Source organism: Pelobates fuscus, chromosome 6 (assembly GCF_036172605.1).
Source record: "Pelobates fuscus isolate aPelFus1 chromosome 6, aPelFus1.pri, whole genome shotgun sequence".
In the NCBI taxonomy this organism is placed as follows: Eukaryota; Metazoa; Chordata; class Amphibia; order Anura; family Pelobatidae; genus Pelobates; species Pelobates fuscus.
This window is the reverse complement of record NC_086322.1, coordinates 85,261,023-85,286,732: the sequence shown is the minus strand read 5'-3', so window position 1 is coordinate 85,286,732 and position 25,710 is coordinate 85,261,023. Positions and strand designations below refer to the sequence as shown.

General features: G+C 37.7%; 1 protein-coding gene across 1 annotated transcript in view; it reads left to right on the top strand.

The window, feature by feature from the left end:
* Positions 1–25,710, top strand: part of GABRA2 (gamma-aminobutyric acid type A receptor subunit alpha2) — a 134,013-nt gene that overhangs the window by 84,291 nt on the left and 24,012 nt on the right. The window contains exon 8 of the mRNA XM_063457919.1: positions 1,180–1,332. Within this exon, the coding sequence (XP_063313989.1) occupies positions 1,180–1,332 (153 nt within the window). The remainder of the gene's footprint in view (positions 1–1,179; positions 1,333–25,710) is intronic.

The window sequence follows — 25,710 nt, the reverse complement described above, 5'->3', positions numbered from 1 at the left end:
TTTTTATGGCCCCCACCCACCGCGCAGGGGTGGGGGTGGGGCGGGGAGGACAGTAGGTCCCCCCCATTATCTTTATGGCCCCCACCCGCCACCCAGGGGTGTGGGCTAGGGGAGAGGACAGTAGGTCCTCCCCCATTGTAATTTATGGCCCCCACCCGCCGCCAAGGGGTGGGGGCCGGGTGGGGGAGGACAGTAGGTCCCCCCCTCATTATCTTTATGGCCCCCACCCACCGCTCAAGGGTGGGGGCCGGGGGCAGGGCAGTAGGTCCCCTCCCCCATTGTAATTTATGGCCCCCACCCGTCGCACAGGGGTGGGAGCCAATAGGTTGGTTTTTTTTTTGTGTTTTTTTTTTTTTTTACAGTGAGCAGCCAGTGGCTTCTCACTGCTTACTAGACATACCCTTACTCGAGGTATAGCGAGTAAGGGCAGAATTTACTAATACTAAGTAATCTTTACTTAGTATTAGTAAATGTGGCTGAAAGACCAATTTAGGTCTTTCAGTCTTTTAGTAGATAACTCCCTAATACCGTGGGAATTAGGGAGTTATCTACTAAGCGGCTGCAAGATGCAGCGACGGATCGGAGTTTGCATGCCACAGTCCAGGTGTTAGTCCCCTTGAAACAACTTGTGGGTTTTAAAATTCGCCTGCCTATTGAAGTCTATGGCGGTTCGCCCGGTTCACGGGTTCGCAAACATTTGCTGAAATTCGCGTTCGCCGTTCGCGATCCGAAAATTTTATGTTCGCGACATCACTAGCTGGCGCTTTATAAATACGAGCAATAAAAAATAACGTATGTACTGTACCGAAGAAATGTCTCTTCACTTATCTAATATATCATAAATTGATGTTCTCTATAGGGATTTGAATTTGTCTTAAGTTTTTTAGTGCATGCTTAGGATCAAAATATTTTACATCATGTTTTAAATTCTTGTTTAATCAAATGTAATTAAGTATGTTTCCAGTGGCTAACCTCTTTATTGTGTTATATTGTAATTTGTCATGCATCCATACACGCATTTCATAGAAGCACCACAAAAAGGAATAATATATATATATTTTATTATTATTATTATTATTATTATTATTATTATTATTATTATAATATACCTTACTATAGGTTACAAAATAGATGTTGCATTATAAACTAACCTGGAATGTTTTTTTTTCTGTTCGGTAGGAGAATACACAGTAATGACAACACATTTTCATCTGAAAAGAAAAATTGGATATTTTGTAATTCAGACTTATCTTCCCTGCATCATGACAGTAATTTTGTCTCAGGTGTCATTCTGGCTAAACAGGGAATCTGTGCCTGCAAGAACAGTTTTTGGTGAGTAAAATTATTACATATTGCCATATAGTGGACTTGAGCTTTTAATCTATATCTTTTATATTTCAAATATTAAATTAAACAGCTTATATTTTTCTTTTTTTTTTTGGTGGAAATATTTTGTCTTATTAAAAAAAAGACTATAAATGTTACCTGTTGCGCTGATTTAAGTGCCAAAGCACTAACTTGCTCCTCGATTTGATATTGTTGGATAATATTTCCAAAAAATGTTAATATTTTTGGGTAAACTTTTTTTTTCTTACAATATTAACATATCAAAAAATATATCATATGAAAAATATGATGTAATATCAAAAACAATTATCATATTCCAGCATTTTAATACTTTTAACGTTTATTAAAAAATAAATAAAAAAATTGGAAAGTGTATCCAACAATATTAAATTGAGAAGGTCAAAAGATACATAAGAAGAAACACCTTTATAAATGTTTAGAGAACACATATTGCTAGTCCTGCAGAAATGCTCAAGCTAGTGATGCAATATAAAACTTCACACCAGAATTTATAAACAACCTTTATTAAGTCAAAACTTACAAATACAATGCTTTAAAGATTAAGCAAGCCAAACAAAACATGGATCTATTCATTAAATAGCAATACAGGACATTTAATAAACCAATGAAGCGCAGTTCAGAGCAAAGTCTCATTGTGTTCTACCTTGAGAAAGGCACAAGTTGTTTGTTGAAATGATTATGTACAAAACGTGTTATGCCCTAAAAAGTGGTCTAAATTACTATACCTCTCCTTATACAACCAAACATTCTGCTAGCAGTTCCTGCTGCTCTATTACATTGTCCGCTGACCTTTAAGTCATCTGAAATATTCACTCCTAAATCTCTTTCCACAGATGTTAAGGTTAGTAGTGTAGCAAATATTCTATACTCTGCCATTGGGTTTTTACACCCAATATGCATTATCTTGCACTTATCCACATTAAATGTCAGTTGCCACAACTCTGACCATTTTTCTAGTTTACCTAAATAATTTGCCATTTTGGCTTATTTCTTTTTTGAACATCAACCCTGTTGCAAATCTTAGTATCATCAACAAAAATACATACCTTATCATCAAGACCTTCTACAATATCACTAATAAAAACATTAAAGAGAATGGGTCCCTGAGGTACCCAACTGGTGACAAGCCCAAGCTTTGAATATACTCCATTGACTACAACCCTCTGTTGCCTGTCACTCAGCCACTGCCTTACCCATTCAACAATATTGGAATCTAAACTTAAAGATTACAGTTTATTGATAAGCTTTCTATGTGCAACAGTGTCAAAAGCCTTACTAAAATCTAGGTAAGCAATGTCTACTGCACCACCCTGATCTATCATTTTAGTTACCCAATCAAAAAAAATCAACAAGATTAGTTTGGCATGATCTCCCTGAAGTAAAACCATGTTGTCTCTGATTATGATATCCATATGATTTTAGATGTTCAACAATCCTATCCTTAAGTATGGTTTCCATTACTTTCCCCACTACTGAAGTAAGGCTCACTGGCCTATAGTTGCCCGACTCCTCCCTACTACCTTTCTTGTGAATGGGTACCACATTCACTAATTTACAATCTTCTGGGACTACTCCTGTTAACAATGGTTGATTATAAAAAAACCATTAATGGTCTAATGGAATTTTCTGTTGCTTTAAATAGTGCAACTTTTAAATAATCCCATTTCTCCCGGACTCCATTTAAACTGCTCCTTTATATATATTCTAATTTTAGAAAAGTGACTGAGTCACTTTTCTTATATTAAACCACACTGACTGGTGATCACTAGATCCTAAACGTTCACCTACAGTAATGACTGATACCAAATCCCCATTTGTTAACACTAAATCTACTATGGCTTCCTTACGAGTTGGCTCCTCAATGACTTGTTTTAGACAGAATCCCAGTGAGGAGTTTAGAATATGTGTGCTCATGGTACAAGCAGCCATTTTGGTTTTCCAGTTCACATCAGGAAGATTAAAGTCATCCATGATGATAACTTTGCATTTTATTGTCAGTTTAGCTGTTCCCTCAACTAGTAGATGATCTAATTCTTCTATTTGCCTGAGCTTTAATTAATTATCTACCAGGCACTCGAGGTACAACAATAAAACACAATGGAGACAGGTAGACATCCTCACATATTTTATATCCCCGGATAGCCTGGATCTGAGCTCCCTAGTTGTTCAAATAATGCTCAGATCCATGCAGTGTAATCGAATTGTCACGGGGGAAACGTTTTGACCAACCACACACATCAATGAAGCCCGAAATTGTTCCATGGGATTTGTCTTTACGGTCAGTCAGTTGTCAGGGTTTTTTGGGGGGACAAACAAATGTAGACATCTCCTGGCTCTCTGGTTGCGATTGTTCACCAAAGTCTGGGGTACTTTCCTTCCAATTACAGGGAATCTATTCAAATTAATTGCATTAATACTATTCAAATTAATTGCATTGACATATCTGGCATATTGTTGATTTGAAAATAATTGTGCAATGCATCCCTCAACGCACATACCACAGATTAATCTGTCAACATATGCTCAATATAATCTGACCATAAGATAAATCCGATAGTAACAGATTGAACTGTGGTCAGTAAGAATTGTGGATAATAAAACATATCAATCATGGTAGATATGGTTATCATGGAAAATATAGTTTCATTTACTAAAACAATATCACATGTTTGTTGTGTTGTAATTTTACTAGAAGTGGCCATACTGAAAGCAATGTTTGCATAAGAAGAAGAGTCTAAGTTTGCATCTATTAGAAAATGAGTGTCGCCTCCAATGATTACTTCTCAAAATGTATATCTAGTCACCAAAGAAAACAATTGTAGTAAAAATTGAGATTGGTATTCATGATGACAACCATAGACATTAATTAAAAAATAAGAGACATTGTTATTAGTATAGTACAGAATTAAATACCAACCTTGTTTGTCTCAATTTTTATGGATCTAAGAAAAGGCAATATGCTTGCTAATCAGAATGATGCCTCACGCCTCTTCAAACAGAAACAGTAGTGAAAATCAATTATAAATAGTGGAGAATTGATACAAGTTTGTTGATTAAAAAGCTGTGTGTGCATGGTGATTTTTTTTAGCCAAGTCTCCATTTGTGAGAGGAATTGAGCCATTTTACATTCAGAGAGAATGTTTTAAGGACCATCAAACTTAATAAAAAGCACTGTGAGTTAAATGGAGGGCAACCATACTAAGTGAGAATTGGAGACAGAATATGGACTGGCTCACCATTCTGCAGACCGTTCACACCTTTGCACAGAATGTAATGCAGAAACAGGTGATAGGCATGTTAATATTACAAGACTCATATCATAAAAGAAAAAAACCTGGTATATCGATTCCATGTGATGGGTATTGTGAAAAGGATTTGTGTGTTTCTTTTTGTCATTAAGTATACCAATATAAATAATGACTACTTCTGACCAGTATACTTAATGGATTGGAATTCATATGATATAAAACTGATAGCAGACTTTTCTTATCTATGTCATAGGGCAGAATGCATTGTATAATCAGCAACCAACTTTTTAATTTAATATCCTGATACCAGTATGGAATTACCATCCATCTTCACAATCTTTTCAAAGTTAATCAACATTAATGTGCAACCTATCTATCATTATTGAATATCCCTCTGGCTTGCACATTGATTTTCATTGTAACTAGACAGAAACATAGCAAGGCTAAGTGATGAGATGACTTAGTGGGAAAACACCAATGGAGATTGCTGAAAAATCCTTTTCATCTTCATTATGCGAAAAAACTCCAGCAAGTGATACATTGCACTTCATCATCTGATACAAAAAAATGTTTGTTTACCCTTGTTATATCTGAATGCTTATATATGTCATCAGCCATTCCAAGAGAATAACTCACCAGATGGTTTAGAAGTTCAGGAGAGAATGTGTGGGTTCACAAAATTAACTCTACTTTACTGTACAGATGATTGATACTGGTTGTATGACTGTTTGTGGGCGATTGTGCATCCCTTCTTCCCAAGGCCAGGTGTATGGACTGTTTTTTAAACCTAATCCGTAACTATTTTAAGCTCACATTTAATTTTTACAATGTTTGTATTATAGATCTTTTTTATTAATGTTGCCATCAGGTTATTTATGTTCACTTTGTGTGTAACTAGTACTATCGTATTGGCCATCCCTGGGAAACTGAAGCTTTAGCATTATTATTATTATATTTGCAGGTATACCGCATCTTCTTAAGCATATTCACCAGATTATATCTGTGTGATAAAATGTTGCTTCTAATACCTTATTATTTATAGCTTGCCATTTGAAGAAGAGGGTAGGTAGTAAATATAGAAATTTCCAACACATTAGGTGACACTTGATATTTAAGAGTAAGTGCATTTCTAGCTCTAGAGATGGTTCTTTAGAGCTATAAAGTGAACAGCTGAAAAATATCAAAATAAAAAAACACTGTTATATATTACGTGATCCTGGTTGGAACATTATACATGTAAATGGAATAATAAAAATTCATAGGGTAATGCCATAAACACACAATGTGTCTAACTATAAATTAAAATAATTTCAAGCATAAGAAAAATATAAAAAATCCTCTGTTGATGCATACACTTCCACAGGCTTTTATGAACCTTTGACAGTTTATTGTGGATTTGTATTTGTAAAGGGACTTTTATTTACTTTTTCACTTAGCACTTTACTCACTATGCACTAAGCCGGATCAGCACTTTTGTTTTTGTTTTTATTATTGTGAGGATGCTCCAGGGGTTTAAATAATTCTGAAAGGATGTTTATTATACTTATAGGAAATATATAAAGATACAAGATATCGTCCGATATCATCTCACTTTGGATACTTATATTACAATTATTACACTACTTTTCTACTCTAATAACCCCCCTATACTACTATTACAGCCAATTGACAATTTAGGTGATCTCTCCCTATTATAATACTATTTTTTTTTTTCAATTAAACTGCCCTCTCCTTTTCCAACGATTGCGCCAGATTATTTGGACATTGTAAGTCATGAAATAATTCTGAAGGAATGTTTATTATACTAATAGGGAATATATAGAGACACAATATATCACCTGTTGTCTTGATTTTTAGAATCACTTGTTAAGATGCTCCAGGGGGCTAAGTTAGGGTTTACCTATGTATACTAGGAGATATGAGACTCCATTGCAGCTTTTTATACAGGGACTTATACCATTAGCATCCATGAAGGTGCTATGGGATATCAGTATCAGGCACTAATAGAACCCGTGTAGGTGCAGGAGATCATACTTATTTCAGATTTTTTGCACCCTTCAAGGTGCAGTATTTGAGGGATTTTGCAGATTATATTTAAGAGTCCAGACTATAGATAAGTGGACTTTTTGCAGGATAAGGAGCAGCATATATGTGTAGAAATAGGCATTTTTAAGCCTCCAGACAATTGCTACCTTTGATTTATGTCATACTTAGCTAAGCTGTATCTAAAGTTACTTACCTTCTCCCTCCTATCTCTCCAGATTTCCCAATATCACCTTGCCTTGTAGACTTATCTTACATTTATTACCATACTTTTCTACTCCAATAACCCCCTGTAATATCATTACAGCCAATTGCCAATTTAGATGATCTCTTTCTATTATAATGTTTTTATTTTCCAATTAAACTCCCCTCTCCTTTTTCAACGATTGCTCCAGATTATTTGGACATTGTAAATCATGAAATGATTCTAAAGGGATGTATATTATACTAAGAGGGAATATGTAGAGACACGATATTTCAGTTGTTGTCTTGATTTTTAGGATCACTAAATCTAATTAGCATATAGATACAACTGTCAGTTTTATGTTTCTTTTTGGCAACGGATGATAAAGCCTGTTATATCATTGAATAGACGGTGAAATGGTTATCTTTTGCTATATTGCAGCAATCTTCTCACACTTGGTTTACTGTTGAAGACATTTCAATCAATTACTTAGTTTTATGAAATACCAAACCAGGGATTCTCACATGAGGTTTCCCTGATCTATTTCTTTCCTATAAGGGTTAAGCCCTGGGTGAAATTGGTACAACCCCCATCCGGAATATTCTCGGTATTGGGGTAATTTGTCTATTAATTTTGTTGGATTTGTATTTAACCTTTTTTGATGCAGAAGATAAAAAATTCATGTTATTATTATTATTATTATTATTATTATTTTATAGAATGTTTTCATTTAGTTTGGATATATTTAACCCACTCGTTGTTAAGAATAATTACTGTAATGGTGGTAGTTGTGGACATATTTGACGGGGTGGGTACCTAGAGACCACTAGCTAATTGGGGAGGGGGGCTCATATAGTATATTGGACTAATAAATTGGACACTGAACATATCCAGTACCAATTAACAGGGGCATCAAAATGGCCAAAGAGACTGGGCATTTCAAGGCCCCTTTTACTGTGGCATCATAAAGGCCTAAGAGATACGTAGTCTAGGGACATCAAACATTTATATTTCAGCTAAAAGAAAATCTTTACTGTCTCAAATCTGTGATGGTTTGAAGCTGCAAAATATTCTGTAGAAAAAGTATACTGGTGAAAAGGTGCAAAGATTTTGCATTTAATTCAAGGTAACCATGCAAAATCCAAGCTCCAGTTGTATCTCTGTTTCTCGCTGAAGTGTTGAAAAAAAACACATTTACTCTGGGGATACAGAGCATACTGATTTTCTTTAATACTATTATTTGTTTCCACAAGTTTTACTTTTTTTTTGTACTGTCAATAATTATTTTTAAACCATTAAATGCTAGAGGACTTTGAAATGCAAATGCAAATTACGGAATCATTTCTGCTTCATTTGTGGCAATGGGTAAATTAGAGCTAGATTTGTTATTTAAAATTAAGTCCCCTCTATCCCCTCCACCGTCTACTTCTTTGTCCTTCCCCTTTGCCTTATGCTTTCAGCATCTATCTGCATCTTGGGCTCCGTCCACTAAACTGTGTTTCTGACAGAACAACTGAGCTATAAACTGGAGCTCGCAGAAGTGGCTAAAATGCTTGATATCCTAACGAGGCAAGTGTCCAACCTGATTCAAGCAGTCCAAGAATTGTAAACACCAGCAAGAGCACCTATATCTTTTGCAACCGCCCATCTTGTGCCCCTTCCAGAAGATACGACTATGGCACCTGAACCTCGGATCACCATGCCCCAAAAATTTACTGCGGACCGCTTAAAGTTCCAGTCCTTTATCATGTCCAGTGAGCTGATGTTCGATCTACAACCACGCACGTGCCACTCTGACTCCATCAAAGTACGTACCTTGATATCCCTCCTCTCTGGCCCTTCACAAGAATTGGCACAGGAACTATAAAGGGATAATGATCCTGTTGTACTTCACTGGGACTCTTTTGTGGCACTTTTGTCTACCATGTATGATGATCCCAACAGACAGGATACTGTTTAGACAGCCATCAGAGCATTACGTCATGGATGCAGACCAATAGAAGAATACATCACCAATTTCAAACGCTATGCAAAAGATACTCGGTGGAATGAAATTGAACTTTTCAACCAGTTCCGCTTGGGCCTTTTACTCAAAGATGACTTCGCCCACTTTGGCATTCCTGATTCGCTGGAAGACTTTATACAACAAGCCATCCAGCTCGACAGAGGGCTACGTGATAGACGTCTTGAGAAAACAACCTCTCTCTCCCTACCTACCTCTCTCCTACCAGGTTCCAGTCACTCCCTGCTTCACACATGACTGAAGAGCTAATGCAAATGGGATTGACTCAAGGTCGTCTATCCCCTGCTGAATTACAACATAGAAAGAGAGAAAACCTTTGTCTTTACTGTGGAAATTCACCACATATCGTGAGGACATGCCCCAAAAAACCAAGAGCCACAAGGGGTAAGCAAATAAGCATTCCTCTCCTACCCTCTAACTTGCATACTACAACTCATCCCTTATTAGTCTCCCTCCACTTACAGTGGAACACGACTAACCATGAATGCCGGGCACTAATCAACTCAGGTGCAAGCGGATGTTTCCTTGACTCCTTCTTGGCCACTACCCTTCAAATACCAGTAATCAATAAAGAGGTTCAACTAAAGATACAAGTTGTAGATAGGTCTTTTCTGAAATCTGGTCCCTTGCTGAAACAAACCAAACCCATTCTCTTCTCTATAGGGAAACACAAAGAGTATATTGCATTCGATCTTGTTCCCTCGCCTTTATTCTCGGTTATTCTTGGTATTCCCTGGTTACGCAAGCACGATCCGGTTTTTAACCCCTTAAGGACACATGACATGTGTGACATGTCATGATTCCCTTTTATTCCAGAAGTTTGGTCCTTAAGGGATTAAGTGGACCTCAGGAAACGTATCCTTCTCCTCCACTCTCTGCACCACTCATAACTCTTAATAATTCGTAATAACCTCACCACAGGCTATGTACATTCCATACTGGACATTGATATGAAGAAAGGTCAAGAGGTTCTGCTTCCCAAGGTGTATCACAATTTCACTGATGTCTTTGACAAAAAGGGGGTTGATACTTTAACACCACAAAGGGAATATGATTTCCCCATTGACCTGTTACCTGGGGTCAGAATATCCTTTGGTAGAATATATCCCTTGCCGGAAAAATAACTTCTTGTCCTCAAAGAGTACATCAACGAAAATCTGGCAAAAGATGTTATCCAACCTTCCACTTCTCCAGCAGGGGCCGGCATCTTTTATTGAGGGGGAAAAGGATGGTAGTGTACATCCCTGTGTCGACTACCGGGAGCTGAAAAAGATGACAGTCAAAAACAAATACCCACTCCCCCTATTATTCCTGACTTAATCATTTATACCAAACTGGACTTCAGCGGTGCCTAAAATTGTCAGGATCGGGACAGGGATCCAACACGCAGAGTACAAACAGTAGCCAGATACGTATACCGGACCTTAGAATGGCCGGACTAACGTAAGTAGTACCGTATAGAATGGTCAAAGACAAGCCGAGGTCGAGGGTAACAGAAGACAGGTAAGCGAGAGACAAGCCAAATCAAGGGTAAGAGATAAGCAGAGTAAGGTAAACAAGCCGGGTCAAAACCAAAAGGGATAATAGAATACACAAGCACTGAGTGACTAGAACAAGCTAGAACCACGACAGGGCAATGAGCTAATGAAGGAAGCTCTGTTAAATACCCTGTTCAGAGCAGTAAACACACCTCCGAGACGTCCTGATTGGTCCTGCAGCAATTGACTGACAGGTCGATCCGGGGGAGTGTCCTGATGATGACTTCCTGCCTAGATGGTGTAAAAGGCAGTCACTCCCTCGCGGCCGGCCTTGCATGACCGGATAGACCGCGAGGAAGGGAGTCATCAGACCGTCTGAATGGTGGAACAGCTAAGTCTCTACCTCTTTTGGAGGTAGAGACCACAGGTACCCTGACAGTACCCCCCCTCTCAGATACGCCCACCGGGCGGAATGAACCGGGACGAGATGGGAAGCGAGAGTGATACGCCCTGCGGAGACGGGGAGCATGAACATCCTCCTGAGGTACCCAACTCCTCTCCTCAGGACCATATCCCTTCCAATCAACCAGATATTGTACTCTCCCCCGGGAGATTCGAGAATCAATAATAGAGTTGACCTCATACTCCTCCTGACCCTCCACCTGAACGGAGCGAGGAGGGGCTATTGTGGAGGAAAATCTGTTACATATGAGTGGTTTCAGCAATGAAACGTGAAACGAGTTCGGAATGCGTAAGGTATTAGGAAGAGCTAAACGATACGCAACCGGATTGATACGGGTCAGCACCCTGTAGGGTCCAATATACCGAGGAGCGAACTTCATGGAGGGCACTTTTAAACGGATGTTCCTCGTGCTCAGCCATACCCTATCACCTGGAACAAAGACCGGGGCCGCCCTTCTACGTTTATCAGCGTGTTTCTTGACCAACATAGAGTTGTGCACAAGGATTTGTCGAGTTTGATCCCACAATTTCCTCAAATTGGCAACATGAACATCAACCGACGGCACCCCCTGGGAAGGAGAATCCGAAGGAAGAATAGACAGATGAAAACCATAATTCATGAAGAAGGGGCTTGAATGAGTAGAATCGCAAACGAGATTGTTGTGTGCAAACTCCGCCCAAGGAATCAAACCGACCCAATCATCCTGGTGTTCAGAAACAAAGCATCGTAAATATTGTTCAATTTTCTGGTTGGTACGTTCAGCAGCTCCGTTAGACTGAGGATGATAGGCAGAAGAAAAGTTTAATTTAATACCAAGTTGAGAGCAGAAGGACCTCCAAAAGCGGGAAACAAATTGGGAGCCTCTGTCCGATACAATTTGAGAGGGTATCCCATGTAGGCGAAAAATCTCCTTGGCGAATATCTCTGCCAATTCGGGAGAAGACGGAAGTTTAGGCAGGGGAATGAAGTGTGCCATCCTAGTAAACCTGTCAACCACGGTGAGGATAACAGTCTGTCTTTTAGAGATAGGTAGATCGACAATAAAGTCCATGGCCAAACAGGACCATGGTTTCTCTGGAACCTCCAAGGGTTGCAGGAGTCCACATGGAAGCGTATGGGGTTGTTTGGTTTTAGTACAAACTTCACATGCAGCGATGAACTCCTCAACATCCCTCCATAAAGTAGACCACCAGAAGTCCTTAGAGATCAACGCGTAAGTTTTGCGAATACCAGGATGTCCCGCCATCTTGCTATTATGTAAACACTGTAAAAGTTCCAGTTGAAAAGCAGGAGGAACGAAATGACGACCCGCAGGGGTCTGTTTAGGTGCGAGATGTTGCAACTTAATGATCTCGGCCAGTAATGGAGAATGAATCCTGAGATTCGTATTAGCAATGATATTGCACTTCGGAACTATAGAAGAAAGAACTGGTTCAGGTACAGTAGCAGGTTCATATTGGCGAGATAATGCATCGGCTTTAGAGTTTTTAGAACCAGGTCTGTAAGTCAGTACATAATTGAAGTGAGTCAGGAATAAGGACCAACGAGCTTGTCTAGAGGATAAGCGCTTAGCCTCCCCAATATATGACAAGTTTTTGTGGTCTGTCAAAATCGTAATAGGGTGTAGGGTCCCCTCCAACAAATGTCTCCACTCCTTTAAGGCTTTAATGACTGCTAACAGTTCCCTGTCCCCGATGTGATATCTGCTCTCAGCCCCAGAAAGTTTCCTGGAAAAAAACCCACACGGGTGTAATGGTTTATCTACCGCTAATCTTTGTGACAGAACCGCACCTACTCCTGTCTCAGAGGCATCGACCTCGAGTAGAAACGGCAAAGTCGTATCAGGATGGACTAATATTGCAGCAAAAGCAAAAAGTTCTTTGAGCCTCTTGAAAGCAGCGAGAGCTTCAGGAGACCACGTCTTAGTTTCTGCCCCCTGTTTGGTCATATTGGTAATGGGCGCAATAATAGACGAGTAACCCTTAATGAAGCGCCTATAATAATTGGAGAAACCAATAAACCTCTGAATAGCCTTAAGTCCCTTAGGTAATGGCCAATCTAAAATAGACTGGAGTTTGTCAGGGTCCATCTTAAAACCTTCCCCAGAAATCACGTAACCAAGAAAATCTATCTGAGACTGATCAAAGCTGCATTTTCCCAATTTACAGTATAGACCATGTTGCAGAAGTTTCTGTAATACCGCTCTGACCTGTCTATGGTGAGTTTCAATCTCCCTAGAGTGTATCAGTATGTCGTCTAGGTAGACAATGACACAATCATGTTGAAACTCCCTAAGTACCTCATTAATCAGATCCTGAAATACTGCAGGAGCATTGCAAAGTCCAAACGGCATAACTGTGTATTCATAGTGACCGTACCGAGTATTGAACGCCGTCATCCACTCGTGTCCCTGCTGGACTCTCACCAAATTATATGCCCCTCTGAGATCTAACTTGGTGAAGATTTTGGAGCCCTTAAGACGATCAAATAACTCGGTAATAAGTGGAATAGGATAGGCATTTCTGACAGTTATTTTATTCAAGCCTCGGTAATCGATACAAGGTCTCAGCGTGCCATCCTTTTTCTTAACGAAAAAGAACCCAGCCCCGGCCGGGGAAGAAGACCTCCTAATGAATCCCTTTTCTAAGTTCTCCCGAATATACTCCTCTAGAACCAAGTTTTCCTGAACAGACAAAGGATATACATGGCCCCTCGGAGGCATAGTCCCAGGTAGGAGCTTAATTTTACAATCAAATGGCCTGTGTGGCGGCAAAGAATCGGCATTCTTCTTGTCAAATACTGCCTTTAAGTCTAGGTAAAGGTCTGGTATCTGTCTTTCTGTGGACTGAATAGGAGTCTCAGGTATGTTAACATTAGCTAATGGAGAAACCTTGCATAAACACCTCTCCTGGCAACCCTGGCCCCACGAGAGTATCTCCCCTAACTCCCAATCGATAATAGGGTTATGTTTCTTCAACCATGGGTACCCCAGAACTATGGGAACGGAAGGGGATGAAATGAGCAAAAGAGATAAATTCTCCACGTGTAGGATACCAACATTTAAACTAATGGGTATGGTTTCACGAAAGATAACAGGGTCTAGTAGTGGTCTACCATCTATGGCCTCAACGGCCAAGGGTGTCTCCCTTAGCTGGGATGGGAAATTGTTCTTAATAGCAAAGGCTTGGTCGATAAAATTCTCAGCTGCACCGGAATCTATCAATGCCATAGCCCTTACTACTTCCTTCTCCCAAGTTAAGGAAACTGGTAGCAGAAGCCTGTGATCTTTATAATTAGGAGTAGAGGACAAAATAGAAACACCCAAGGCTTGTCCTCTAGAGAGACTTAGGTGCGAACGTTTCCCGGACGGTTAGGACAGTTCGAGAGTAAATGACCCTTGGCTCCACAATACATACACAAACCCTCTCTTCTCCTGTACTGTCTTTCCTCCTCAGAGAGGCGGGTATAACCTATCTGCATAGGTTCAGGAAGCAAAGATACCGTGGAGTCAGGATTTGGAAAAGCGGGGGCTAACCTAAAAGAAGGTCTCCGGTTCCTCTCTCGAGTGTTCTGTCTCTCTCTTAAACGTTCATCTATACGAGAGATGAACGAAATTAAATCTTCTAAATTCTCAGGGAGTTCTCTGGTAGCAATCTCATCAAGGATTACTTCAGATAGGCCATTCAAAAATACATCCATATTCGCCTGCTCATTCCACTTGACTTCTGACGCCAGAGACCTGAACTCTAGTGCATAATCCACCAGTGTTCGGTTCTCCTGTCTCAGGCGCAACAGTAATCTGGCTGCATTAACCTTTCTACCTGGAGAATCAAATGTTCTTCTAAAAGCAGCTACAAATGCGTTATAGTTATACACTAATGGGTTCTCGTTCTCCCATAGTGGGTTGGCCCATCTCAGAGCTTTCTCAATAAGTAGGGTGATAATAAATCCTACCTTTGCCCTATCTGTAGGATAAGAGCGGGGTTGCAATTCAAAGTGGATACTAATTTGGTTTAAAAAACCACGACACTTCTCAGGAGCCCCACCATAGCGTACTGGGGGGGTAATGCGAGAAGAAGCACCCACTGTGGCTACCTCTAGACCTAAACTGACAGGAGAAACAGGGGTATTACGTATCTCCTCTGGTGGGTTATTGGCATGAGATAATAGAGCCTGTAGCGCAAGCGCCATCTGATCCATTCTGTGATCCATGGCTTCAAACCTAGGATCAGGAGAAGCCAGCTGACTGTTTGTACTTGCAGGATCCATTGTCCCTGTCGTAATGTCAGGATCGGGACAGGGATCCAACACGCAGAGTACAAACAGTAGCCAGATACGTATACCGGACCTTAGAATGGCCGGACTAACGTAAGTAGTACCGTATAGAATGGTCAAAGACAAGCCGAGGTCGAGGGTAACAGAAGACAGGTAAGCGAGAGACAAGCCAAATCAAGGGTAAGAGATAAGCAGAGTAAGGTAAACAAGCCGGGTCAAAACCAAAAGGGATAATAGAATACACAAGCACTGAGTGACTAGAACAAGCTAGAACCACGACAGGGCAATGAGCTAATGAAGGAAGCTCTGTTAAATACCCTGTTCAGAGCAGTAACCACACCTCCGAGACGTCCTGATTGGTCCTGCAGCAATTGACTGACAGGTCGATCCGGGGGAGTGTCCTGATGATGACTTCCTGCCTAGATGGTGTAAAAGGCAGTCACTCCCTCGCGGCCGGCCTTGCAGGACCGGATAGACCGCGGGGAAGGGAGTCATCAGACCGTCTGAATGGTGGAACAGCTAAGTCTCTACCTCTTTTGGAGGTAGAGACCACAGGTACCCTGACAAAAATCTCCTTCGTGTCAGGGAGGGAGACGAGTGGAAAACCGCCTTTCGATCCTGATATGGATACTATGAATACACAATGATGCCATATGGTCTCTGTAATGCCCCTGCCTCATTCCAACATTTCCTTCATGACATCTTTAGAGATCTCCTGGACCAGTATGATGTGATTTACCTAGATGACAACTTGATCTTTTCCCCTGACCTACCCAAACATCGTAACCAAGTACTGAAACGTCTTAGACAACACACGTTATATGCAAAAATAGAGAAACTTCTGTGGAGTTCTTAAGAAACATCATCCAACCTGGAAAAGTAGAGATGGATCCACTCAAGGTTCAGGCACTACAACAATGGCCAGAACCTCAAATTAAAAAATAGGTACAATGTTTTACAGGCTTCCACAATTTTTACAGATGTTTCATACGTGACTTTTCTCATGTCATACAACCAATCACAAACCTCACCAAGAAAGATGTTAAATGGCACTAGACTCACCAGGCACAGACTGCCTTCGATAAATTAAAATGCATGCTCACTACTGCTCTTATACTGCGTATACCCAAACAGCACATGCCCTTCTTTCTCGAAGTCAACACTTCTGATACAGCCACGGGATTTAACCCTGCTCACATCACTATCTAGTTAAAGGCATGTAAATGCCTATTTAAAGACTGGATTCCAATGCTGCAAACAGCTCACAAAACAGCCTGTGGTGACTAAAAATGTCCCTAGCAGACAGAGGGAAGCCCTAGGTATACATTGATACCTGGTACTCCCTGGTGTGAGGATGGATGTAACCCTGCTCACACCAATTTAGCATGATGTGACTTTACCCCCTAAAGGCATTAAAACACATTATAGTTAGGACATAATGAAACAGCCTAATGTCCTTAAGGGGTTAACTGAAAATTATCTCATGTTTACATGTGGTCACCACTGTTAACTGCACAAATAGTGATATACACTACCGTCAAAAGTTTTAGAACACCTATTTTTCACCAGTTTTTTGTTTTTGTTTTGTTTTTTTGTTTAAGTCCAGTAAATAATCTGAAATGTTATTAATAGGAAATGCTTATTGAAATGAATCAATAATATATACAGGACTCAGTGGAAAGGCATATATAAAAGAAAAAAGTAAAATAGAGGTGAAAAAAAATAAAAAAGTAAACATAAAAATAGCAATAGAAATGTGGATAAAGATATATAAGGTCGCTTCTTAAATGTATCAGCTAATCAGGTCATTACCTCCTATAATATAAGGAAGGTAGAGTCCACAGGTTGCTGAGATAATACTCTAGTAAAGGTTAATGAACTATTGCAATGCAAGAACCAATACAAAATGTAGAATCCCACAAAGGGTTAAATAATAAGTGATGAATAGTAAAATTCCGTGCAACAGACAGAGTACTATAGGAAAATTTATTAGTACATAAAAACTGTCAAAAAAGGCACATAGAATATAAAATTATAAAAATAACTACAATTGTAATACTCCCAGAGAAGGTAGCAAATAAAATCAGCATCAGTACCAAGTATATCGGAGTGGAGTCCAAAGGGTGTTAAAAGATGTAAAAACTACTTGTCGGCCAGGCAGACCGAAGTGAATAAGGACTCCCTCGTGCTAATGTCACTGGATTCTGGCCACGTGCGTTCCACTGCGGCTCAGGATGCGTTTCAAAGGTGCTTGCTCTCAGGAACCGATGTGTGAAGATGCCGCCTTACGCGTTTCGTGATCCCAGATCACTTCATCAGAGGCTGGCATCTGGGAGTCTTCAATCTGTTTTATACTTGTTCGGTCTGATCTTGTTAATGTTGAATTAACCCTTGTTATACTTATATAAATAAGTTCAGTTTGAAAATCGTGTTTGGCAGAATTGGTTAAGTTTCTCAAAGTGCAACTCATAATCACTTAAAAATTTATTTAGACAAAACGGATATCTTAATGGTGAAAAAAGGATATCCTTAATGGTAAAAAAAGAGAAAAAAAGGGAAACATTATCTGTAAACAACTATTCTTAAAAATATATATTATTAAAAATAAATGTAAAAATGCCAAAAATTATATATTAAAAATAAATGTAAAAATGCAAACAATTATATATTAAAAATAAATGTAAAAATGCAAAAAAATATATATCTTGATTATTAACTTTAGAGGGACACTCTACCATTTTTTGGTGTTTATCCATCATTTAGTTGCACACTCATTTGAAATGTTATTAAGCTCAGTGGTAAACTTCCAGAGGTCAAAGAAACAGGTTTACGTTACCAAAACTAAAAACAAATCTTTATTTTAAAGTTATAAACAAAAGCCTTTTTTTAGTAAAAGACAACTAAGGAAGAAAGACAGAACATTATAACCTTTGAAAGTGAAAGTCTTTTCTTTAGAGAAATTGCAAAGAATGCCAAGGTGTCAGGGAGCATAGTTTACTACACCATCAAAAGGCATTTGGAATCTGGAGGAAACTTGGACAGGAAAGAAAAGCCACAAGAGAATCAGACAACATGTTAATAAAAGTCAACAGTGCATGATAGGTGATTAACAGGGCCAACAGATTCAATCACAGCTCAACACTTGTCAGATGAAGCAAGTCTCCCTTTTAACTGTGAAGAGAAGACCTTGAAGTGGCAGGTTGAGTGGCAGTAAAAAGCCATTGATAATATTTCAATCTAAAAAAAAAGGCTTCTCTGCACCAGTAAGCATGATCAGTGAACTAGTTATGACTGTATGAAGGCCCTATAAGACTGATGAGTCTAAATTGTCCATCTTTGTTTAACCACACAGTGGTTTTGTACAGTGTTGAGTAGACGTAATGATAGTTCCTCATTGTGTGACACCAAATGGCAAATATGAAGCAGGAAGCACGATGGTCTGAGGCTATGCTGAATCCATAGTTGGTGACTTGTACAGAAGGAGTGGCACCTTAAACAGGAAAAAGCTGCCACTGCATTTTGTGGCACCATGCAATGCCTTATGATATATACCAAGGGTTCATCTTACATTCTGGTAATGATCCAAAACATATAAAGTATACATGGTAGGCATCAATTCATGGAATGGCTAGGACAGTCACCAGACTTAAATCTCAGTCCAGCTGATTGGGGATGAACTAGACAGAACAGTGAATGCAAAGCAATCTGCAAGTGCAACACATTTGTAGACGCTTTTGCAACACTGCTGGTAAGGACAATAAGATGGACAATGTATAAAACAGTTTTATTTGCATTTTAAGATTAGACATCTTTTTGCGGCACCAATAAAAGATAACTGATTGGGATACAAAATATAAATGGGTGGAGCAGTTAATACCTATAACAATGCTTCTCTATCGTGGGGTGTAGCCATCACTGTAGAAAAACAAGACATGGGGGTGCAAAAGTGCAGATGTACAAAATATATTGCAATAATAAATAGTTACTACCTTCATACTTACGAGCATAGAACCAATCTACACGTTTAACTCTGGTGGTAGGTACATTAGGGCTAATTGGGATAGTCCTGACCCCTTTTTCTGTTGCTGTCGATGCCAATATTAACAGTGATTCTGAGCCTTGTATAGCTGGTTCGACACTTAACAGGCTTTCAAAATCCTCTGATGGATAAGGTCCACTACATGTGGTGTTCAACAAAATAGCAGGTTTAATTAAAAGTAAGATTAAAATATATCAATTTAAAACAATATAAAGACCTCACTAGTAGTACATTGAGTCCAGTAGGTGTTTAGTCAAATCTAGCTTCATCAGTTGGAGTAATGTAATGACTTGTCCCTTGTTTATATACCCTTTTTGGTTGGTTGCTGGCTTTTCTCTCATTTCTAGTCTGCCTCTCTCTCACTTTTGGAATGCACTATTAGTTCCATTGTAACGTCTATCCTTTTCCAGATCCGTATTCGATGCAACATTATTTCTGGCATTGTGATCCTCTTGAAGTGACCAAGTGAGAAGTGACCAATGGGGGATGGGGTGGAGGGGTAAAGGAGGAGAGATAATATTTTTTTTATATATTTTACTATATAATAATATATAACATATATATAAAAAATGTACTGCTCCTCCTTTTTTCCCTCTGTTGGTTGCTTCTCACTTGATCTGTGAACAAGTTAGTGATAAAATGCACCTATTGCTGTACTGAACAATATATACATAATATTTCTATTTTACAGTGCATTGATTGTTATGGCTGGTTTTCAAACCATTTTGGTCGCCCGAATTGTTTTTCCAAAAATTTTCACAAAATTCATCCAAAACGAAATGACACATAAACAAAACCCAAATCGCCAAAACAGTTTTTTGTTTTTTATTAAAGATGAATCCATTTGTATCATCACAATAAATCAATTTCACAGTGTACAAGTCTACTTTCCAAACAATATGGGACTTCTATCGTGGAATGAATGTCACAACTGTACTCAGCTGTTATACCTGCAAAAGGTGGCACTGGCTACTTTAATGTTTCAAATAAAAAATAGATTACATGTTGTTAAACATAAGAATTCAATGATTATTATTTTTTTTTATTCCAGTTAATTTTTTTTAATTCTTTAATATCAAATTACATTGAGACTTTAAACTGCATAAATTTCAATAAAGACTGAAAAAAATTGCATTTTCTAAAACTTTCGACCAGTAGTGTATATTAATATAGGAAATATGAATATAAATATATTATATAAGTGCCTCTCTGCTACTTTATGTGTACTTATTGTGCTAATCCAGTCTACAGAGTGTAATCTGGTTTATATATTTTAGCACTATAAGTACTCAACCCATTACAATGTCTGTATAGTCGGTGTCAGTATGCTCGTTTGAAGTTCTTAAAGCATATATTTTTGTATTTTGTAGTATAATATAACTTTCATTTACATAACTGATAAACTTTTCAAATATTGTAATATGTATACTTGTCATTTGCTCTGCTTATTAATGAAAAATAGGTTTAATTATATGTGTTAAGGATAGGTGGATGAACCATGGTATATGGAAATAATGGAAATGAGAATCTGGGGATTCATTGTATAGGCAGGGAGGGGGAAAGTTACAATTCATTATTGTATGCTGTCCAATTGTAACTTTCCCCCTCCCTGCCTATACAATTTGATCAATGGAACCCCTAGAGGTCATGCTTGGGTACTGCATTTTGCTGATTATTCCCTGGCAAATTTATCATTTAGGCATTTACAGATTAGATAAATGCTAGTGTTTGCAATTTGTATAGTAATAGTGACCCCTAGTGATTTATTACATTGCCGGTTGTTGCCAATAATTCATTTTTTAAAATTATATTTATTACATTGGCATAACTAAAAGTTAATTGTATGGAAATGTCTTTCTTTTAAAAAAATATTTGTTTTAGCAAAGTTTTTTTTTATTCACTCTTTTTTAGTGTTTAGTTTTTCTTATTTTGTAGGCTTGGCTAAGTGGACAGCATCTTCATACTCTAGACACCTTATTCAATTGTGTTTAATTATTATATTTCTAACTAGATCCACTAGTTTGCTGACATAAATTAAACTTTGTTATATTGTTGGCTTTTCTTGGTGCATTGTTGTCAAGGTAAGATGAGTTGGATATATTGTTTTTTGTTGATTGGTAAAAAAAATCATATTACGTGGTTTTCCTTTGAGTGGAAACGGTAGACATGTGGTTATTGACACAGACATACAAGAGCATCTGGCATTGACTGGCATAATCTATTAAAGGGCACTTTAGCCATTTTAAAGTACTTTAAAAAGGCACTTGAATTATTTCCTTTTAATTTATTTTCTCATTGAGATATCCACAACCCATGTCCCAGATGTGTCCTATTTTAAAACAAAATATGCTGTCGCCTCTCATTCACAAAGATTATAACCTTTAATTGCAATAATGTTTTCGATCATTTCATGGACAGAACACGTGTACAATATTATGTACATTCACATAGTACTCATTACTCAATGATGTCAGTATCTGCACTTACATCTAAGAGGTACTGCATACACGTGTACAGCTAAGCATCCATTAGAGCATCATTAATATTTTCAAAAAAGCTAAACAACTTAACCCACATATATCTCACTTTCATTTGGAAGAGATGCCTAGTAGAAACCATGGAATTGTATATTTCATTCATTTCTTTAACACATTTCCTATCATATAGGTTCAAGCAAAACTAGGTCCCATTCACTTGAAAATTAATTCATAGGAGCCAGTCGGGCAAGTTATTATCATTTATGTGTTTTAAGTAAAAAGGGAACTGCACTCATCCTAATTTTCAGTCATTAGGTGAATAGGGAATTCATGTACATATGTAGATCAAGGCTTTGATATCTAGAAACTGGTTGAAGTAGACATCACTGAAGGTAAATCAGAGTCAGGGGATTTGGTCATGCTGTAGGATCTATGTGATATGTGCCAATGATTAAGAGCCTGTAGGGCATGACGCATCATAAACTCTTCTATATCCTATAGCCTATATTTTCCTCTTCTAGTAATTGATTTTCCATTTCGGTTTAAATATATCAGAAAACTGTTTAAAGATTTTTTAACACTTGCTTGGGATTATTGGGATTATCTTCCAATAATTCCCTAATAATTTCTGCAAAAAGACAAATTAGGAGCCAATCCTACTTTTTTTATAACATGCTTTATTTTTAGTAGATTATGTAGTGTATTACATTACATACATTTTTCTATAAGATTATATCGTTTATTAACATGAATTGTAAGAAGGTTAGGGGTTAAAATACCATCATGTTGCTTTAAAGAAGAAACAATAACAGAACCAGATGGTGTTAGAGTGTAGCTAATTGTGTTATGTCTAATTAAATGACTTTTCAAAAATGCAACACCACGTGTATATCATTTATTAAAATGTCACTAAAACAAAAAGTAATAACGAACATCAATAAGTGTCCCCAACATCATGTAATTGTAAGAAATTGCATCATTTTAAATTGTCGGTTAACAGATTTGTATCATATTTGTTTCTCTGCTTTGACATGCAAAATGTATCCCATGGGATAAAAACTTCTTAAGATATAACTAGTACAATAGAAATACTAAATTAAAATTTTTCAGTATATGTGGTATTATATTATTTTTCCTTTAAACATATTCCAACATGATATGATAACATCTTTATATATTTATTGTCTAGCAGCAACCAGACCAAGCAATTACATGGGACTTGGGGACATCTGAACTTTGAGTAAATGTAGCGAGTATAGTAGCCATACGTTTAAAGACAAGAATCTTAATCCAAGTGCTAGGTGTGAAACAATTACTAAGGAAACAACGTAACCAGTCACTTATTATTATTATTATTATTATTATTTATAGAGCGCCAACAAGTTTCATAGCGCTGTACAATCATATTAATGTGAAATGGCAATAGCAATGGGGATGCCATTTATTTTGACTATTGTCAGTTGTACTTAAATTGTGAATGATATTTTATCTCTTTAAATTTAATAGAATTTAACAGTGAGGGAAAAAAGTATTTGATTCCCTGCTGATTTTGAACATTTGCCCACTGACAAAGAAATGATCAGTCTATAATTTTAATGGTAGGTGTATTTTAACAGTGAGACAGAATAACAAAAAAAAAAAAAAAATATCCAGAAAAGTGCATGTCAAAAAGTTATAAACTGATTTGCATGTCAATGAGTGAAATAAGTATTTGACCCCTTCGACTTAGTACTCGGTGGTAAAACCCTTGTTGTCAATCACAGAGGTCAGACGTTTCTTGTAGTTGGCCACCAGGTTTGCACACATGTCAAGAGGGATTTTGTCCCACTCCTCTTTGCAGATCCTCTCCAAGGTTTCAAGGCTGATGTTTGACAACTCGAACCTTCATCTACCTCCACAGATTTTCTATGGGATTAAGGTCTGGAGACTGGCTAGGCCACTCCAGGACCTTAATGTGCTTCTTTTTGAGCCACTTCTTTGCTGCTTTGGCTGTGTGTTTTGGGACATTGTCATGCTGGAATACCCATCCACCACCCATTTTCAATGCCCTGGCTGAGGGAAGGAGGTTCTCACCCAAGATTTGATGGTACATGGCCCTGTCCATCATACCTATGATGCGGTGCAATTGTCCTATCCACCTAGTAGAAAAACACCCCCAAAGCATAATGCTTCTCCTTTAAGAAAGTCCTCCTAATCACAGCTAATTACCTGTATAAAAGACACCTAGGAATCAGAAATCTTGCGGATTGACAGGGGATCAAATACCTCTTTCACTCATTGACATGCAAATCAAGTTATAACTTTTTTGAGATTGTTTTTGTGTTATTCTGTATCTCACTGTTAAATCACACCTACCATTAAAATTATAGACTGCTAATTTCTTTGTCAGTGGGCAAATGTTCAAAATCAGCAGGGGGATCAAATATTTTTTTCCCTCACTGTACTTATGCCATATGCTGGCCACAATACAGAAAATGCACGATAAACATTTTACCTGTACTAGAAATTAATTTGGCAGTAAAAAGTTACAATTTAGTCATTGTAGGTCAATGCAATGGAAAAAGTGTGGAAAAAACTTTCAATATGTATCTTTGTAATTAAAATTATTTAGACCGTCTTAAAGATGCTTATCATTCACATATATGGTCCAGTTTAAGAAAAACATTTAACTTTTGTGTTTAAATCTTCATTTTAAATCTTAAAAAGAAATCTTTCCCGTTGAGTGTTATATTTAGTTTTCTATTATATAAATGTTATGTAATGTTAATAAGCTAGGTCTTTTTATCCATACTCGTTGAATCACTTGCAGTAAGATTTATGTCATAGCTGTAGAAATGTCAGTCATATTCATATTTTAAGAATAAGCTTAAATTGATGTACACCTACACCTATTGTTCTCCTTTAAGTCTCAAATTAGCATAAAAATGGGCTTTTTATTACATTTAAATACAACAAATTATATGACAAATCGATTCTGTATGGTAATTTTAAAATTATAAGGAACATTATAACTGAATTAACTATGTATAGCTTAAGTTAAACTATTCAATATGAATATAACCACTGAGTATTTGCTTGCCCTATAACCAAATTTGAAGTTACTGTCGTGGAATATTGCTTGCCATTGAACATCTGCTGCATGATTTGGAAGAGTAGAAGCTGAACCACCCCAACCATGCTTAGCCAGTCAATCTAATAAACTGACATCGGAAATTCGAAAGTGGAAATTCTGTTTCCAAGATATGGGTGATCCCTGGGAGATGAGTAGAACCCCAGTTTATATCAAACTATACTTAAAGAACAGTATTGGGCATAGGGAAGTGCTCATGCCATTGTACAGAACACTGGTGAGACCTCACTTGGAGTATTGTACGCAGTACTAGAGACCGTATCTTCAGAAGGATATTGATACCTTAGAGAGAGTTCAGAGAAGGGCTACTAAACTGGTTCATGGATTGCAGGATAAAACTTACCAGGAAAGGTTAAAGGATCTTAACACGTATAGCTTGGAGGAAAGACGAGACGGGGGGATATGATAGAAACATTTAAATACATAAAATGAATCAACACAGTAAAGGAGGAGACTATATTTAAAAGAAGAAAAACTACCACAACAAGAGGGACAAAGGTTTAAAAATAATATCAGGAAGTATTACTTTACTGAGAGGGTAGTGGATGCATGGAATAGCCTCCCAGCTGAAGTGGTAGAGGTTAACACAGTAAAGGAGTTTAAGCATGCGTGGGATAGGCATACGGCTATCCTAATTATAAGATAAGGCCAGGGACTAATGAAAGTATTTAGAAAACTGGGCAGACTAGATGGGCCGAATGGTCTTATCTGCCGTCACATTCTATGTTTCTATGTTTCTATAGGCATGTAAACTCTAGTCAACAGAACAGATACAGTAATTGTTAACATACCAGAAGGAAATTTAATGTGAAATAACTGGTGAGAATGTAGTATGTTGATATGTGCTATATAACTAATAAAACATAATAATATAAAAATATGTTAAATATAAGTCATTTGTAAAATATTAGATATTTGAATTCATAACTACCATACAACAATATTCACTTTTTTTCTAGTACGTATACTTGACATATTTAGT